The 21,057-nt window shown below is 34.7% G+C and overlaps 1 protein-coding gene across 2 annotated transcripts in view; it reads right to left on the reverse strand.

Annotated features, from left to right (window-relative positions):
- Positions 1-21,057, reverse strand: part of LOC113494954 (ABC transporter G family member 20) — an 87,894-nt gene that overhangs the window by 63,894 nt on the left and 2,943 nt on the right. For both annotated transcript variants that reach the window (XM_026873494.1, XM_026873496.1), the window contains exon 2: positions 5,188-5,256. In XM_026873494.1, the coding sequence (XP_026729295.1) occupies positions 5,188-5,252 (65 nt within the window). In that variant the 5' untranslated portion in view covers positions 5,253-5,256. The remainder of the gene's footprint in view (positions 1-5,187; positions 5,257-21,057) is intronic.

The following is a 21,057-nucleotide window of genomic DNA, read 5'->3' on the forward strand; positions in this document are numbered from 1 at the left end:
AGGCATGCATGGGGACGCATGGGGGCTCGTTGAAAAGTTTAAAGTTTTAATCCAAAATGGGATGGTAATACCTACTGATACTTCTAAATAGTATAAAAATCATAAATAAATATGTTTTATAAATTCCTTTCTTAGAAATCTTTCTTCGCCAGTCTCTTAATATGTGCCCCGGGATAACATACATATAAATTGAGCACTTAAACCGAACAACACAATTTCTGAAAACAAAAATGATACAGTCTACTAAAATCGTAGTCTAAATATTGCACAAAGTTAGTTTAAGTAAATATTTCAGCAAAATAATGAAAATTGAATAAACCCGTGCCGACTTATAGTATAACTGCTTGTTACCAATGGTTCAATTCGTTTTAATATTTTATAACGGAATACTAAAATCCTCCACTATACGTATTTATTGGCTGCCCTTAACTGCCAATTGTATTGCAAGAGTTTCAAAATAGGCAATTTAAATATATGCCTGCCTATTAGGTAAGTTTGACATATAGTACATACTTATGATAATGCGGAAACGCTTATTTCTTGTGGTTTCTATGTACCATAGGTTTTTGCTATCTTTCATATTATGACTTCCTTATAGGCCAAAAGATTATTATTACTACTTTTTTTAACATCTTTACCTAATGCGACAACACAACTTTTGATTAAAAAATTATGTAGGTGCTTACGTATTCAAAATCGTGCACGAGTAATCTACCTCTATACATCTAATCTTTCCAGGCTATCCAGAGGCGATCTGAACGATTTCGCTATTTGCAATAAGATCGCCTTTGTACCTAACACTATTTTTTTTATTATATCGTTCAATAACAGCACATCAGCCTGAGATCGGCTCTTGATAGGTATAGGCCGTTCCTGTTTTCTAGTACTCTTGCCTATTCTATACGACCCTGAGGGGTTTCCAATTAACCTTACCATATCAAAGACCCACCATTCAGTAGTAACTCAAACCCATTATTTCTTACGGAACCACAGAATGATGAGTGCTGAACGTGGTACTCTAATTAAAGTTATAAAGATTAAGCCAAACTCCACAATATCTGTGTTCGGAAAGCGAGACGTGATATAATATGGACATTAAGTAACTTATCAATACGTAACAGAACTACGTACAATACGCCATTGTGGACCCTTTGCCTCTCGTCACAAAAAAGCAAAGACAACAAACTGCTTAGAGCTGTAAACCTCTTATTTAAGCGAGATAATGTAGATAGGGAGGGAAAGCACGCCGCTTTAATATTGCAGATTACCAAAGCCAACCAACAAACCTGACGGTTGAAGTCAAGATTAACCCACAGCGCGCGATGCGTCGCGAGTTCGATCCTCGCGCGGGACAAGCGTTTGTATGATCCGCAAATAATTGTGAGTCTGGATGTATTTGTGAATGTGACTTAAATGTTTATCAAATCAACCATGATACAACGATTACATTCTTTAGGGCGGCAGTGGCATAATAAACACTTAGATTCAATAACAATACAGTCACAAAACTGGATTTAAATTCCATGTAAACTTGTATATGTCTACAAAAAATCCTATCATCTACAAACCTTAGAGTATGGTAACCTGAATCTACAACAAATTATCCTTACATATTATTTTTTTTTTGCTTTTTCCAACACTGGAACTTTTAAAGCTATTTTTTAAATGTAGACTTCATGCTTATCCCTAAACTAAAACAATTAAGTATAATGCACTCTCAATTTCCGCAGCCATTGTTAAATCATAATTACTATAATCTTTATGGCAAACTCTACCTTTTATTCTCTAATTGCGTTGTATAATTAACCAGTGATTTCCATATTTTGTTCTATCCTACTGAGTTTAATTTAAACTAAAATTTGTACATTTTACACTTTCTGCGCTCGCCGCTCTCACTTATACCAAGTTCGCGGAGAAGGCAAGTTTTTGTTGCATTTATATTTTATAGGCTTATAAAACAAGCACTTTCTTTTGTTATTATTGAGCTGTGTTTTAGTTGTAATGTTATAAGTATTGTTGAAGAAAAGCAGGAAATCGTAAAGAAATTTATAACAATTAGAGATTTACTTGCCTAAAGTTACGGGAAACAATATTTAAGCCTTTTTCAGATGAGTGTTGTTGCTAGTGTTGCTACAATGATAGCGCTTTTCAAATCAATAATTTATTGATGCAAATATAAGTACCTATTAAGTGTAGTAGAAATTGTATTTCCATAAACGCATAAGTCATCTCAAATAGTCTATTAGGTAGCAAAGAAAGCAGATCTCATTAATAGAGTAACTTTAAAAATGATTAACTTCTGTGCAATAGATACTAAAAATATATATAAAGCCTCTTAGTTAGATATCTAACACAACTTATTCTAGTAAATATGCTGGAATGTAAGTAGCTAATCAATTTCTGGTTTAAAAAAAACTAAAGTGTATCTCAAATCAAAGTTGTGACGTCTTGAACCGTTTAAAAAATTGTTTTTAATAACAAGCTAGTTTCATAGATGTACCGGTTTGACTGGTGTTTTAATGTTGGCAGTTTTACATTCCGATGTTATTTAGTGTTAGTTAGTAGATGTTTGGAGCACAAGACTGTATGGCTGTGTATATTTAAAACGGATATAAATGAAGTTCGCTAAGCTACTATCAAATCAAATCATTTATTAATTTGCGAATATGGGTTCATAAAAGGTCTATGATTAAGATATTTTCCGCTTCCATAACATAGAGTTCGTAGCATTCGCTTAAAGAACAAGATTTAAAAAAAAAATTGTAGTCTATGTCTTGCTTTAGTTGGGGGAAGTCTCTCGATGGTTGATGTCATTAGCGTTTCACCCCGAAAAACAAAAAAACATTATTAACCTAGGCCAGAAAACTCCTTTTTTGGCTTGAAATAAAATTCAGGTGCTCAGATGGTTCTTAAACATTCTACGACAAAAAATAACGAAAACTCTTTTCTACACTGTAATAGAGTGTATATGTAAACAACATAATTAATAATGTACAAATACCCATGAGCAGGTGCTGTGGGGTGTCACCTCCGTCACCTCGAGGTCTCGGCGGTCAAGGCGATACTTCTTTGTTAAGACTCTACCTCTTCTTGTGGAGATGACACTTAATATTTGCACATATTTCACAAGAGGTATTACTTATTGGGTAACAAGAAGGCCGAAGGGTGTAGTGGCACAAAGTAGGCCTATGTTCTGTGTACGGAGATAGCCTCAGTTGGTTAATCGATTACAGAAGACGAATTTCCATTCCATTCAAGGGATTTTGTGGGACAATTTAGGTATGCCGTTTGTGGCATTAAGATTGAGTTGTCACGAAAAAGTGAGGCCTTTATATATGATCTGCACTGGGTGATTCCAGACTAAACTTGAATGTATTGAAACTTACTCAAACCAAGTAAAGAATAAATGAAAAGTATGTTTTTTTAAGCATTATTTTTTTTAGTAACAAAGAAAAGAGGTTTAAAGGCTTTTACTAATTCATAACCTAGGTTCTCTAGTTCGTTTTAAAAATTATGCGCAGGCGCATAAAACAACTAGGCAATTTTGAATCACGTTCAGAAGGAAACCGAAAACCAAAAAAACACGTTATTAAATAATTAAAAAAAATGCCTCTTGCTATAAATCACCTACACTATCCATTGAAGTGATTAATTAACGTATTAGATTTATATGAATAATTTAAATTAAATAATATAGCAATAAGAAAGACCAAAATCAATGTGACCTCAACGAGAGGTCGACAACTATCTTACTTTGGACATCTAATAATAAACAGAATTACAAAATTAATATTATGAACTTGAATGCCTTAAGATAGCAGATAGCATAAAGATATGCTGGAAAAAATATGAAACGAAATAAAATTCTAAATAGTTCTAATTTTAAGTACCCTAATTACATTTTTACATATGGTAACACTGGCTTGGGGGGTCTACCATCGCCTCTTAAAGTACTTAATGCATTTGTATTTAGTGATAGCCCCCTAACGATCTTATTTTAAAAATGTATAATTTCTAGAATTGTCATCTACGTGACTATGATCGCGGATGCTTAAACAAATGACCCGTTAATTAACTAATGAAGGTTAGGAATTTGATCATTAACACATACGAAATGATGAATATTTATAAATAGATATTCTTTTAAAATTGTAACTTGGTACTTTACTTAATTTAAGTAATCAAACATTGCTGAGTGACAAAATATTGATTCGTGACCAATAGGTGTCTTCTTATTTTCGGAAGTAGGTACAAAGAGTGAACTGGATTGTAGCCAAGTATCTAATGAAATTCACAATTATAGAAAGTTTACAGACCACGCCTGACCTCAAGAATGCTTCATAATTTATTTCGTATCCTTCGCAGATATTACGTAAACAACTTAAATGGACCCGCGAAAATACGACATTCTAAAAAATTCTTCACACATAAAAAAGTTGTGTTTCGAGATAATCAGCAAATAATAAAGCATTGATTACCGCCAACAATGCTAGGAAATATCATACTACTCAAGCATTATTGTTATAAGTACAAGTAATTTCACAACAAAACCGTCAATAAAAATAACGACGACAGCCATTATACAAAGCCCGCCATCTAGCGTAGTTATGCGGCATTACATAACGTTTGACTCACCGCAACTAGTTCGTGTTAAACTCTACAGGTGGCACTATTCTAAACGATTGCGTAACACTATAATTTGCGAATAGATGGCGGTGTTTCTAAGAATAGAATCGACCGTTTGGGAGAAGGGTATTAATTTAAATTGGAAGGTTTGTTTATTGAATGAAGTGTAAGAGATATCTGGGTTATTGGACTTGCTCATCGACCTCTCAGTTACACGGGAAAGTGGCTCTTGCATCATGGACAGGTCAGCATCTTATAACGCTTGCATCATTCAGAGGAAGTTATGCGAGTCTGTGAGACTGAGTTGTGTGTTTATTCCGTCTCTTTCTCTATACCAACCTGTTTGGTGTTGAACCTACATGATGTTTAGCTAGGTTTGTGAAGTTGGATGTGAAGATGGTGCTATCTTGCGAAACCATTACCTAACGGTCGATTTAGCATAGGGCCATCTCCTAACACTACCATAATTCTTAATACACGATTTATTTAACATAATATTTCATAATAAGTAGTTATTTTAAGGCTATCCTCATATATTGAGGATCTACACGTGACACTCACCCCGCCGTAGTCCAACTGAACATTTGCTTCACTCTCTCCGTCCGTAATTCTGGTGGGTTTGCCATATTTCTGTAACAAAAACAGAATAATGTAAATTATTACACATAAATAACAATAAAACTGTTATTGACATAAACCTTTTGGTTTGAACAGGGACATTATGTGCTCGAACATGCAGGTCTGGACTTTGGCAAGAACCAATGGCTTCTAAAGTTTTTTTGTCTCTACAAGTTTTCTCTGCTAGGCATTTAACGTGAGAGAAATCTATCTAGAGGAATTACTCAAGTAAATGCGAGAACTCCAAGCGAACGAAAGTTTTGAGGCCATCTGAAACACATAACGGACAAAACTTTCAAAGTTCCAACATCAGATACAATGACATTTACACCGCCTCTCTATCCTACGTAATTCGAATTAACGCAATAATATCTGAACAACACCTTTACGCAAAACAAATTAACTATTTCTTAAGAAAATAAAACCAAGTGCAGGTCAATAGTATTTGATCCGAGGTTGTGATCCAAGATGGCGGCCGCTCACGTGCGTGCCAACACGTGAGCCGACCAAAGATCACACTTGCTTATGTTTACCATTATGACGTAACTTGTGTCTCGGACACAACCTGTAGTCCGTTTTTTTCCATCTTAAAATATCTGTGTCAGCAAACTGGCGGCTTGCAGGCTGTCTGCCGGTAGCAGTGTTCTTAATTTTAAAAGTTTAAGTACAATAATAATTTTGACAATTATTTGACAAAAACAATGTATTTATGATTTTATGCCAGGTGGAAAGGTAATATTGGGCCAGGCCTAAATAACTTTCTATTTAATAGGGAGGACAAGGAAAGTGGATGAATCTGGTAGATGGTGCTGAAGAAAACTAATGGCTATTTATGATAAGTATCCTTGAAACCTCTTTTAAACAGCAGAATTTCGTCGAAAATCGATAAGTCTCAAATCGACAACACAAAACTTGTTGTGGACTTCCTAAGTAGGTAACAGTAAGACACTAATGTTGGTGTACACAGGAAATATTACCACAGCACTTGGCCAATAGGCACTGACAGCTGCCACGCCCGGTGACGCGTCGCAGGAAGCCAGCATTTTTGGCACAGCACTACATACACTAGACTCTAGCGGCTTTATCGTTTTAAACCCTGGTTTTAAGTCACGATGTGGCTAGCTATGTTAAAAAGACAGATTCTGTTGCTTCCCATAAAAAAGGAACTAAGGAAGAGCCTTAAAACGGGGATGTCAACTTAACTTGTCCGGTGTAAAAACACTCTTTTGACGGATCACAAAATTAAACCAAAAAGTGGCGCAAAACACGGTGCTGTTACGTTTTACAATTAATTAATTTCAGATTATCATCGTAATTATCTCTCTAAAAACCCTTTTCTACTTCCTCTTCTAAACAAACTTAGACAAAGCAGATGACAGATAAGTCCCACTACCATCTCTATTGACAGCATCCCTTATTCTAAAGTCGGTCGACTTCTAGTCTAGCGCTATTCAGGCTATTAGGTATTAAAGAGTATTCACCCTATTCTACATTGGATGAGCACTTATCTAACCTATTAAATCGGGAGAAAAGAAAAACTTAACGTCTAAAGGCTTGTTACCCCATATAATGCGATCAATAACGGAATGTTACCTATGGTGCAACAAAAGAGGTTATAGACCTCTTTAGTTCTGATATGTCCTAATGATTAATTGAGTATGGCCATTGGCCCGCCATTTTCTCGTGGGGATATTAAAAAGTGAATGTTTAATGAAACCTCAGCGCCATTCACCATCCGGTTACCAAACCTGGTGGAATTTTCCTCCGCAGTCTTTTGCAACACCTATCTGGTATCGTGTTGACTTGAGATAATTGTCAGTGATATAAGCTAGTCACGTTGAAGATTGGACGAGATCAAGGATTGCAGCAAGGTTTATCGTTCAACGCAAGGGACTAATTATATTTGATAGAAATAACATAATATACAGTTTGTTGCGCCGTTTTTTCTCTCACAGCAAAAGCACTTGGGAAGCGGTGAAGGGTGGACGAAACTGGGAGCTGTCTGTGTAACCTGACCTTTAAAAGGTGCTACTTAGTATCCTAATTTGAATAAATGAATTTTAATTTTTACTTTAATTTTGAAAACACATTTTTACAAGAGCTGCAAACGAAAATCGGAATAAATATTTATTTAAAATTGATATTCTTCTAAATTGGTAAACTGAGAAAATATTGTTCTTTTTGGAGGCCAATGTCTAGCTATGAACTCCAATAGGCTTAATTTCATGATTGATTCGAAGCAGGTCTTCATTATACAACCATTCATCAAAAGAAACAAAATAACGTACAAAATAAAATTGAATCTCATCTACTAAAAAAAAGGCGTCCCAGGGATCGAACCTGTAGCACGTCACGCAATTCTACTTAACTTTTGTTACTACCTGAGGCCGAGGAGAATATAGTTTATAAAAACCTCCTTAATGCAATCTGCTCAAGAAATAGTAATAGAATCTTCTTCTAATCTTCTTCTAATACATACAATTCCCGTGTCACGATGTTTGTTACCGTACTCCTCCGAAACGGTTCGACGAATTTTTATGAAATTTTGTACACATATTGGGTAAGTCTGAGAATAGAACAACATCTATTTTACATACCCCTAAGTGATAAGGGTTGCTCACACTAAAAAAAAAATTGTTTTCTGGACGAAATTTTTTGTTTTTTTTTACAATGTGGCATTAAAAATACATACGACTAGAAATAATTTATTAGGCAAAACAACGTTTGCTGGGTCAGCTAGTATTATCTATAAATACGTTTATGCGAATAAAACAATATTAATAAAGTAATAACTTAAGGTACTAGCGACACGTGCCTATAAATATTATTTATTTAACAATTTATTGTCAGAGTAAACACAGCGTGTTCGTATTCTATGCTAAGCTTACATTTAATAAAGATTTCACGTGTTTTACATCGATATTTACATACCAATTCTCATGACGAGAATCTACAATTAAATTTGTTTATAATAAAATATATTTGACCTCTAATTCCATCGCATAAGGTTGCTAATTGGAAACATAGATTAGTGTGTTTATGACTTTTTAGAATATATATTGTAATTGAACTTTAATTCAAATATTTAAGGAGTAATCTTAAGCAAATGGTCATGTCAATGTAATTGTAATTTTGGTCTCGTATGATGTGACCTTGCAAGGGCGTCGTATGATTAAAGTATTGCGTGAATGTAGACAAATGAGTTGTTAGTTTTGTAAATAAGTAAATTGTTATCCTTACATTGGAATGTTAATATCCCACTAACGGGCAAAGGCCTGTTCCTAAAGCTATTGATCCCTTAACTATAGAAATATTCAGATTCGAAATACAAGATCAATAAACTAATGCGCTTATACTTTTTGAAAACTGGCTACTACAAACTGAATCTGCGAAATGAGAAATACAGATAGAGTTAATAAATAAATATAGTTATCTTCCTTCCAAAGTTAAATTAAGCCTACAATCATTACTGACAGATCCAGGCTACTGTTAACCAACAGCCTTGCTAAAGCTCCGCCATGCGCGTGCGCACGTGCGTGCATGCATACAGCCGCGAAGTGTGGCAACACTGACCGCGCGCGCACGGTGGCGCCATTATTTCGTCAGTTTGTATTCTAACGACTTGAACGTCGGACACTTTACTATTATTTAAGGTGCTTAATCTTTTTATTGCTTCATACAAACTAGTTGGTTTCTTGAGAATCTGTTGGCTACAGTCCATCTACAGACGCCTTGTTAATTTTTTGTCTTAGTTTGTAAAAGTTTTTATATGGAGATAGATCATTTCAAAAGCGCAACCTGGGCCGGAATTCCACTATTTACAATAGGAATGGAAATAGGATTAAAATTATACAATTGACTCGTCCTCCTACGTTTCTATATTCCAGTTTTAAAGCAATATAACTTGATGTTAATGGAGCATTCTAGCAGTTCAACACGTGTTGAAAAATAATTAGATTAGAACTTTTTTGAAATAATGAAATTCAAGGATATCCCTATATGTATGTTGTTTTGGTAACACCTGCTTATTTGTGACTACGGGATTCCTCATGGACACACACCCTTCGGAAGGGAAAGTGGGTAATGTCAGATGCTTAGAGACAAAACCTACACCGTGGTTCTTTATCATCCGCCTTTGGTGCATGCTATGCAATGCTTTACAATTCTTCATACACGATAATTCGGTAACACCTGAATAAAATATGACAGCTTTGTTACAAACATTAAACTCTTCTAAACAATAACTAGATGGCAGCACTTATCCGATAATTTAATAAGTATGACATTAGAAGAGGCCATGACAATGGTAATTGTAGGAAAAATACGATAATTACAGAGGACAAGCGCACGCGCAGGCAAGATGTGCGCGTGCGCAGCTGCCCGCGATGTCGCCGAGAAAGATGTATGGAAACAAAGTGATCGTAAAACATTTTATAGATACGTTTACTGCCCTTATGTGGAGAGTAACGGGTTCTGAAGAAATATAATATTCATAGCTAAGCCTATACGAAAATTATTGTCAATAAGGTGTATTGTCATTATTCTGCGTTTGCGGGACTTTTATTGATGTAAATGTTTTATTATATTGCCAATATTTACTGTAAATAATTAATGTCAATATTTATGGTGCCTATTGTAATGTAAAATTATTTGTTGCTTTCGTTGTATTAGAAAATTGATGCGTATGTACTGCCTTTAACGTCTTTAAAATTTCTGTACCCATAAGGTATTTCCTATTGTTTTTGCGTAGATACTTCAATATAACAAGAGATTCTTCGTAGTAGCTATCGTATTTCTCATACTACTGCAGATAGCCATTTTCATCCTGTACCAATATTAAGATAAGACATTTAACATAGACATATTACTTTGATCAATTATTATTAGAAGATCTAAATCTTGGGGCCTGTGCAGAACCCCGACGGGAGCTAGCGAATACGAAAAAACGCCGAAATGGAGGTCATCATTGGAAAATAAAAACTCTCAGACTCCGTTGGCTCGGCCACGTCGAAAGGATGGGAGAAGATCGCGGTGTGAAGAGAGCGTATCTGGGACGATCAACAGGTAGAAGCCCTGTCGGTCGACCCAGGTATCGCTGGAGTGTCACAGTTGAGGCGGACCTTCAGACGCTTCACGCTGATGACTGGTGAGAAGTGTCAGAGACCAAGACTCAATTTGGGTCGCTGAGCCAACAGAGTAAGTAAGTAAGATCACCATATTACGCTAAAATAGCAAGAAAGGATTACCATTTAATCCTTTTTTCCCGCGGGTTGTCACACACATTCAAGTCACATTTCCCAGAACAAGCATTCTTTGATCACCCAAACACTTGCACTACGCGAGGATCGCAGGCACCCGGCTTGGCGTGGGACCTATGCCACTCGACTATCAGTGCGATTTGACTAAATAAAAATATACTTCATGACACACATCTTTCCTCTGTCGTATAAGTACTAACAGACACAATACAACATAATATTGTTAGTATTCAATAAATACTCTTTACTATCTTACCCACAGACAGATGACAATACGAGCCACCTCCCACGTTTTTCTCGCTTACATAAACACCAATAACGCGATAGATACCTTATGTAACTGGCAACACCTATTTCCACTACCTACAGTTGACATAACACTGGCAACACTGATGTTTGTAACATATCGAGAATTTTATTTCATTCTTGTTTTTTTCGTGTTATTATTTTAGGAATCGGAAATAAATATTGTCCTGAAAATAATTTGAATGTAATTTTTCATAAAATTTAGTACAAATACAAGTCATTAAATAATAATTAATTAGTTATTGATTTAAAACGTCATCATATGTTTTAACTTTGTGTTCACATAGCTTTTAGAATAGCCAGGGCCGGATTTAGTGGTGGGCAACCGGGTCGAAAGCCCGGGGCCTCCACAAGCAGGGGGCCAACTAGTATGGTCGGTTTCTAAAAAAAGGTCGATTATTTTTTCAGGAATGAAAATAATTTTCGGGGGCTTCCACTCCTTGGTTGCCCCGAAGCCTCTGGGCCCTAAAATCCGGCCCTGAAAATAGCCATGGTTACGATATCTTGGCATAATAAAAAAAACTGTTAAAATTTGTTTCATAAACAGTTCAACGACCAATAAAGTTATTTAAATAATATAAACTAATCTTAAAAACTCTTCAAGTTTTTACCCAAAATTATCGAAATAACAGTTAAATTACATCAGTTCCTGAGGTCAAACCCTTTCAACATTACCTAACAGATTAATGTCAAACCCACCTGCTTAAGGGATCGGTCAGTGACTCCAACCGGTCACTGGAATGCACCTTAATAATACTTCCGTCTCTTTCACTCATCACAGCAAAAACAGAGACAACAGATGGTCCACATTTTTTGTATGAAAGTGATTGAGATCACGATTTCGGATTTATTGGAATTTGAAGATTCATTGCTTTAGAAGACTGGGGTATTCCCGTGACGGCCGTGACTTAAAGTTAAAATAAGCCTTTGTAAAATGACACCAGAATCTTCTTTCAGTATATTTTTGTAGTATTAATATTGAAATAGTAGTTTTTGAGGAAAGCTAGACTGAGAGTCGCTACGCAATTATAAACACAGATTTGAGATTAACAATGATGAAAAACACCTAGATATCAGAATGTGGCTATAACAAAAACCAAGTGAGTTTGAGAATAGGGAGGCATTTTTGCCTAAGAAATACAGAAGTGAAATCTTAAGACAATGTTAATAATTTAATTCAAACTGACTCTGACTAGAGGCCCTTCCGTGTCGGCTTAAAACTACTATCGTTGTAGATGTTAAAAAGATACTCCGCTTTACGCCATGTCACTCTTTCACAACTGCAATATTATATTATTTGAAGATGTAGCCAAAGATCCCCGACTTTACTTAAAGTCAGTTACTATCGTTGCTCCTTTGGTGCACCCAAAGTGGCGTTTACATCGAACTTTTATAGTTGACGTAACTATCTAAGTATCTAATACCTACCGGAATTGTTTACAAACTGTTAAAAAATAGCATATAATATAGACTATAATTAAATAACTTGCTTTGAGTCTGCTGATGCTCTAAAGTTATTAATTTTTTGCCAATTTTATTGAACGTCATGTATTTCCGTGATTTTATGCGCCACGTTTAAATTAATATATTCTCTATAGCGTATATGTGCTTTCTTTAAAATAATGCACGAAGCGGCTATCAGGAAACCACGCCCGGGAAATTACCGTCCCCTACTTCAATACACACCTACAAGTATGTAAGAAAGGTTTTTTTCTCGTTTCTCGTTTAGTGAGCCTTAAATAAAGTCTTGACCTTTTACCTCTGTGAAGGTAGACTGGTAGAAATTACTCCATGGCATTTCGCCCCATACTTGACATTTATACTGGTTGACCCCTAAAGACTCAATTTGGGCTGGTGGACAATGTTCATTTAATCGTCTTGACTTAAACTTTCCACGAAATTATGTTGTATAAAAAGGTTTTATAGATGAAATATGGAAATAATTACACTCTTAGTCCATTGCAAGTTTTATTTGGCCAGAAACGATTGCGAACCGCATCAGCGTAAGTACTTTCTCAAAAAGTTTACAGTGTTCAATGAACTTGAAATTATTTTTGGAAAATATTTCTGAAATGCTTCAAGTGAGTTTTTCATCCATGTTAAATAGGTAGGAATAATGATTACGAGTCAGTTCGCTTTCCCGACACTAAAACAAAATAATTCAACGAATTAATATTGTTTAATCAACACAAACGTACTGATTATTACTCGTTAGGCATTATTTCGTTGAATAACAAAATTTGTAACAATTGATACAGTTGCTATTCAATTGTGAAACTCGCCAATTTACGAACATCCTTCCAATTAAATGGATAAAATTACACATCCCAAATAGGTTAAATATTGCTCAACATCCATTAGACATGGCCGTTAAACCCAATTAACTATTCATTTTCACATCAATCCATCCTTTATGCGAGAGAAAACATAAAAAAAAATATGTTTTCTCTCGTATTTGACATCTGTCAAATGACAGTCTGTCAATTCATCAAAACTGTCATGGCGGCCAACCCAAAATTAAGTCTCTGTTAAGACTTTGTTTTTATGACCAGCAATTACGAAAACTTATTCTTTATCTGTACATAAGGAAGTATTTATACTACATTAATGGTCCGGAACTTTTCCATACTGATGAGGTTATGGGTTCAAGGAAGGTAAACATCTTAACATCCTTCTTAAAAAAACAGTGTTACCAGAAAGTATTAATAACGCCTTTGAAACGATGAACACCAAGAGAATTAATAATACCATTGAAAAAATTAATTATCTTCACATTGCCAACTAAATTGTCAATTTTTTTCAAGGGAAACTTAAATGAAATGGTCATTCTTTGTGTTGTAAATAGTACATAAAAGGTATTACATACACCGATCACGTCCAAACAGTTCACTCTTGACACGATCAAACATTGCCGGCCATACAAATATTTGTCCTGTTGCGGAAACATTCAAGTCGATGTCCTTCGTTAACTACATGAGTTTATTTTTTTATGAACGCTATGCATTGACTTCTAAAAAAGGTTGAAGTCTTTTAAATATTTTTTTCTATCGTATTTAATTACATTATGTACTTATTACACGTACGTATGTATTTATCTATTGGAATTGACGATATGCCAAAAGTTTTCTGCATCAACACACCTGGCTGTATCAAGTGAGACAAAGTGTACCCCGATTTTTTTCACAAAAGCTTTACGAAAGGTGACAAATATTACTAGGTACTAAAAATGGTTTATGCTCGACTTATCTTAGGCAAAACGCCAAACACTTTGTTGATTAGAGTCACGTTGCGTGCATGTGACATCTTGAGGTCTTCCCGAATGTTTTCCGCATATGAAGACAGGTTCACATAAATCATGTACAATACAGGCTTTATCAAACAATACCTTTTAAGGGCTCTTCAATAATATACCGATATTTTTAGCCACTTATTTTTGAAATGAAAACTTTTTGCAATTTATTTTTTTGGACATTTAAGCACTGGCGGAAAATATATTATATCTTTTAAGTCTGAGTCATTATATTAAAGTGTAAAAAATCTTCCACATCTAATTACGAAGATTATCATAATTTTTGTTATTTATATTATTATAATGACGTGACAAGGTGCTTTGTAGCGGCATAAACGGTGGGAAAAGAAATAATTGCTGTTGAAAGAGATATTTTTTTCTGCTTTAGGATTGCACGAATTGACAATATTTATATCTTTTGGTGCTAAGTAATAATGGATAATGTCAGTTACAAAAGCAACGCGGAATCCCGATTGGAAAGTTTCTCGAAACCTGTTAATTGTTGACTCATAGAGACGTTATTTGAATCTGTTGTTTTAAAGGAATGCCGAAACTTGGTAATATAATGAAGAAAGGTAGGTTCTGAAACAGGTTAATCAAATATTGATTGAATTAAATGAACATGAACCCTTATTAACTACATTTATAATACATTTTGTCATAAAGTATGTTCAATATTTTTCATATCCATTATTCATCATTCTTATAATGCATAAAATGTTTTCGCATGTTTACGCAAGCCTTTCGCCAAAACGCGCTTTGCTCATATATACATTTCAGGCGCACACTAGAATACGCACGCTGTGATTTCCTCGTCTCAAGAAAAAGTATTATATCTATCCAAGTTACATTTAGGTAATTGTTGGCATTGATATAAATCTCTCGAATGTGTGGAGCCGACAGATCAAAATCACGTGACTTTCCAAAAGGATATGTAATTTTACACTAATTAACGTAATTTGACACTAACGTATGTAGAAATCGTAAAGTTATTGTGCTACATGGGTAGAGCAGTTCATATTACGTCTATTTTTTGTCATCTATGATTGCGTTCAAAAGATTAATGGGTGCTGAACATTCGGTCTAAGATTTCCTAATTTGCGAACTTATGTTTGTAGGACTCAACGAGCGAGTTTTTGAAGACCTTTAAAAGTGATTTCCTTTTGCACTTTCATATATCTTCAAGTAGGTAAAGAAATGAGGTTAATTTCTTTTAAGAACCTCAAATATCAAGGCTTCTGCCAAGGCATAATTCGATGATTAAAAATGAACTTTAGTTACCTCTACACAAAGGCTAACCAGTAGGTAAGGTACAACACCCCGTCTTTACTTATTTTCGTCCCTCATAACATCTTTACTTGGTAAGGTATCATTTTACTTTTGAAAAGACATAATTCATGATATTTTCACAAAGACGTTTTCCTGTGTTGGATTAATTAGCCTTGGGGTTAATTGTGTTTTTAATCATCCTTCTTCATGTTCTAAAGCAATCAGAATTTGGGGATATACTATGTTTTGTGTTGTCCCGTAATGAAGTGAAATAAGGCTATTCTGCAAAATAAGATAAACGTTATTATAATCACATGGCATTTTTAGAGCCAGCTGGTGTCGATATTTACTAACTGGCTACCCTGAGAAGAAAGGTCGAAGCATGCTAAACATACTCAGGGGTCATAGCCTCTTTTAAAGTCCGTTGCAGTTATAGAAACAAGACCGCTACACTGCGGAGAGCGGCATCTCTCTCAGTACCAAACATGTATACGGTTCCCTGTTCCCCTGAATCTAAAACAAAATTCCAACAGGAAAACTCAGGTACTTTCGAGACGAGACAACCCGCGGCTATCACTAGTACAAAATAATAGTTATTATTTATAGTCAGTAACGAAATAAACTACCAACAAGCATTCTCTAGTCAATGGGAACTGTGACAGGTTAGTTTAACGACGCGCACCATTGTGAGAAAGATGCAATGTTTTTGCTTCGACGGTGAGTTTCCCATGCATACAAACGCCAACAATTTGTTGCGTCTTGTTTATTGTTATCATAAGAAAACTTAAACTTGTGTATTTTTTTCGTATTTAGCTACTTCTGTCCGTAGATAGTCGAATTACAACAACAGCAAACAAATTATCTATTTTTTTTACTAAGCACATGTAATACTTTTTCATAGTATCTAGGTACTTTATCGTTTCTCTTTCTGATCTATGTGATGTGGACTTCTGAAAAATTCACGCCAAGGTAAGTCAAGGTATCCTTTATATCAGTAGCTGTGTAAAGTTTAAAATTAGACGTAAGTCTTTCGAAAGAGATCAGTAGATTTCTCACTATTTACTAGATCTCTAGCATACGGAGGGTAAATGTAAAACTGGCGCGCACTTTGACGTAATATTGACGACAGATAACACACGTGCCACAGATGAAAAAGGACTAGCTAAGTGAAAGGAGTCCGAATGCTTGCGAAGTTGCCGGTTATTATGTGAGTTACATAACGTGCCGGTATCAAACCAGTCTTTATCTAGGACAAGTGGAAAATTATTTTATTATTTATCTTCACCAAAATAAATAAACTTAATAGAAGTTCTTCGACTGACCCTTTTATTTGAGACCGAAAGTGTATAGTTCATAATTTGTTACAGATTATTTTCCAAATATTTATACTATATGAGGCGTGGAAGACATATTGTGTTATTTATCTAGGGACAATTATGTTTTTTTATAATGTGAGTAGTCTATGACAAAAACGTTAGTATCAGAGTTTGCCAGATGGCGCCACGTATAGCGTATAAGGTCGTGAAAGAAATCAAACATTTTTGTTACGTAGACCACATTTTTATCATACGTAATAAATCTCTATCGTTAAATCTTGGACAACGGACATTATTTAATACTTAAAAAATATCAAATTAAATATTAAAATATTTTACCACAAAAATTATTAAGTTCTTTAATATTTAAATGTACGGACACCAACAATAAAATAATTTTACACGTGTGAACGTAATTAGCAACATAATTATATATTTTTAATAAGAATTACTCATTAAATTTAATTACCTACCTGGAAAAGATTTTCCGAGACAGAAAATGCTACATACCTAATGTTCTTATTATTTATACGACATTATTTCTAGACTATTAAATAAATTGTTCTTCTATAATTGCCCGTTCGACTAGAACATACAGCTGAGTGAACAAATAAAGATATTGTATTTACATAAAACTATAAAGGCACGCAATCTTTATTCAAGCCATGATTCCCTTGGAAACTGGGTACTGAATGATTATAACTACTTGGCAAATACTCTATGTTATATGTTCAAGAATACTCGCCATATAAGTTAATTAATATCTACTTAATGTAGAGTGTCATATGTGTCCACTGAAGCAGGGCCCCGATTCTGCTATTTACCGATGTAATAGCTGATGAATGAATGGAAATTGAATCAAATTGGTACTATTTGTTTTATTCTTAGCATTTTTTAAACACAATAATGGGAAATTCAGTACGGCAGGCCGCGGCGCGGAATACTCCCGGTTAATTTATTTCCAATTATTGTGTTGGCAAAAGACTTAAGAGGATATTAATAGTACCGGACACCTTGTAAACCTATCATTTCAAAGGCTCATGAACACTTGCATTTAGCCTGATTGTGGAAAAAAATACTTTAAACATTGGTGGTAGAACTTTTGAATTTCGTAGTGATTTAAAAAAAAATCCCTTTGACTTTTGAATCAGATGTAAAACTGAGAAAATGTCGCTTGAATTTTGATCGACTGGATCTTTATCCTCTCCACTTACCGATAACTTTGTTTTTTATCTGAGGGCACGGCAGTGCCCCTGCCAAGTCTCGAGCAAAACGGGCACGGCCGTACCATCTTTTCTCGAAGCGATTCGCGGCTGTTTCGCCCCCCCTGTATCTTCGACGTGGACAAAGCTAGGAGTTTAGCTTTTCGGGGAATAATAGTAGGCATTAGAACAAGCTTAAGTTCGAAATTACATGCCAATTGAATTAATGGTTTAGGAGTTACGGTCGATCAAAGTTACACCATTTTGTCACTCACTGACTCACTGACTCACTGACAGATCATCAAAAATCTAAGGTACTTCTAGCAGACTTAGAAACTTCAAATTTTGCACCAAGATAGGTCCTTAGCCACATATAAAGGAAAAATTATAAAAACATTAAAAAATAATATGCCATAGAAAACAATTTTATATTTGCGGTTTGGCAAGAACATTATGTATGGATTTTGACTGCATTGTTAACTTTGTTCGTTGTTTAAGTACCTATTCAATTGGATGAATACATACATAGAATAGAAAAGAATAATATAAATGTAATACACAGACTATCATTAATACAAATTAATACATAAAATTCATAATTCATTAAATTAATAAAGCTAAAACTCCATTGTATTGCGATAAATATTGTATGCGCGCTCGATAGATGGCGTTGTACGTGTCTGAATCGCGCTATGGTTTCGTTACAAAGCGCAGTCTAAGTAGTACTTCAGAATAATTCGATAATTTTCATTTGATAGCGCCACCTGTCTATGAAAAACCATTTCGAAACTAAAAAATATTGTAGTGATAATTGATATTCGGAGAACTTTACGTGTTATTTAGTTTAGTTTAGCTATAGTTTGTAAGTTACTAGATATATATATGCATATATATATAAGTTTAAGCTTGTTTACATTAGAAGTAACGAAGTCTCAGAGAAGAAACAAAAGAGATAGAGATAGAGAATGGGTTCTAAGCAAAGCAGTAGCTGAAGTCCTAGAAATTATGACACCTAAAAAAAAGAAAGAAATACACTTACAAAAAATAAATGAGATCCCACCAAAAACATTAAATGTAAAAAAATGCCAAGTCTCTCGATGCAGTCTTTCCATCGTAAAAAGTTTTGAGATCTCATAGAAGCCAAGTCCTATTCAAAATATTTTGTAGTTATAAATCAACATTTAGTAATTGTATCAATAGTTTTCTTTATATTATAATTATAGTGACTTGGCAATGAGCACAAATTAAAAGCTGCTTGATGCCTGGAATTATGTGCAAATGTTACTGACGAGACCAGTGATCAGATTATTTGTTATGTGTGAATCATGATGGTACTTAAACAACGAACAAAGTTAACAATGCAGTCAAAATCCATACATAATGTTCTTGCCAAACCGCAAATATAAAATTGTTTTCTATGGCATATTATTTTTTAATGTTTTTATAATTTTTCCTTTATATGTGGCTAAGGACCTATCTTGGTGCAAAATTTGAAGTGTTTCTAAGTCTGCTAGAAGTACCTTAGATTTTTGATGATCTGTCAGTGAGTCAGTGAGTCAGTGAGTGACAAAATGGTGTAACTTTGATCGACCGTAACTCCTAAACCATTAATTCAATTGGCATGTAATTTCGAACTTAAGCTTGTTCTAATGCCTACTATTATTCCCCGAAAAGCTAAACTCCTAGCTTTGTCCACGTCGAAGATACAGGGGGGGCGAAACAGCCGCGAATCGCTTCGAGAAAAGATGGTACGGCCGTGCCCGTTTTGCTCGAGACTTGGCAGGGGCACTGCCGTGCCCTCAGATTATAATATAAAGAAAACTATTGATACAATTACTAAATGTTGATTTATAACTACAAAATATTTTGAATAGGACTTGGCTTCTATGAGATCTCAAAACTTTTTACGATGGAAAGACTGCATCGAGAGACTTGGCATTTTTTTACATTTAATGTTTTTGGTGGGATTGTATTTACTATCTAACTTCCTCCTATAGTCTCAATAAGAATTGGGAGTCTTTGCACAGCAGAACTCAGCATTAATATCTAAGAGACTTATTCCAATCATCATTGCAGTCATAGATTACGCATAAAATGAATCATGAATTTCCCCATATTTTGTCAGCTTATAATGAATTCAGATGTAGTAATTGACCTCTTGTAAACACCATTAAAATAACCCGTACAGTAGTAACAGTCCAATCGCAGTTCCAATCGGGACTAGTCGTAACATTATAATATGATTTATTGCACAAACGAGGCAGTAAAACGAAGAAAGAAAACATTTGAATCAGAGTTCAACGGATGGAGTTCACGGCTCTTAAAAAGTATTTTTTGTTAACTAAGTAACTTAATTATAACGTTAACTTGACAAGGGATCTACCACATTATTGAAAGTCAAGTTCTAGGTCTTTTTGTTAAAACGTAATATGCACTAACTCAACACCAATCCTTGTGTCGCGAGGGTTTTACAAACATTCAAGTCACATGCACAAAGACATCCAGACTCAGGACAAGCATTCGTGGATGCACACAAATGCTTGTTTCCCTTCTACAAGTTCAACAGTCTTCCTTCAAATGGTCGTAGGCAGACACCTTGATTCAGATATAATCCATGCAAAATCTTCTCATACGTATTTCTTGATGACGGGGAAATAGTAAGCATTTTATACACATTCCGTTTCTATCAACTAAATTTTGACTCTCTCTAATTTTCACAATATTAAGATAAAATATATTTGCTGTTCATTTCCGTTAACCTGAAGAAAAACTGGTCCCATTTATTATGACGTGATTTAAATAAAGTATTTTCTAAATGGAAAAAAAAGCATGAAAATACTCGAATGCATTTGGTTGATGAATTATCTCATACCATGGAAGATGGCAGATTAATGCAAATGAAAATCATTTTGAATGATCTCAAATGAACAATTTGTGGAAATCGAGAAAACCAATTCCTTACCAGTAAATTTATTTACATATCTGAAAGCGGAGCCCAGTTGACGTGATAAAAATACAGTTGTGGACCGAAGACACCTCTCTTTGGTCGGTTAAGCAGAATAATATCATGGTATATATGACAACGGTAGTAATATGCAGGTATTTGCTGTAAAACTACATAATCACATCATATGTTGCCTCTGATTGGTCTGTAATAGACTTGCTTACATGGT

This window comes from Trichoplusia ni, chromosome 6, assembly GCF_003590095.1.
Source record: "Trichoplusia ni isolate ovarian cell line Hi5 chromosome 6, tn1, whole genome shotgun sequence".
Classification (NCBI taxonomy): Eukaryota; Metazoa; Arthropoda; class Insecta; order Lepidoptera; family Noctuidae; genus Trichoplusia; species Trichoplusia ni.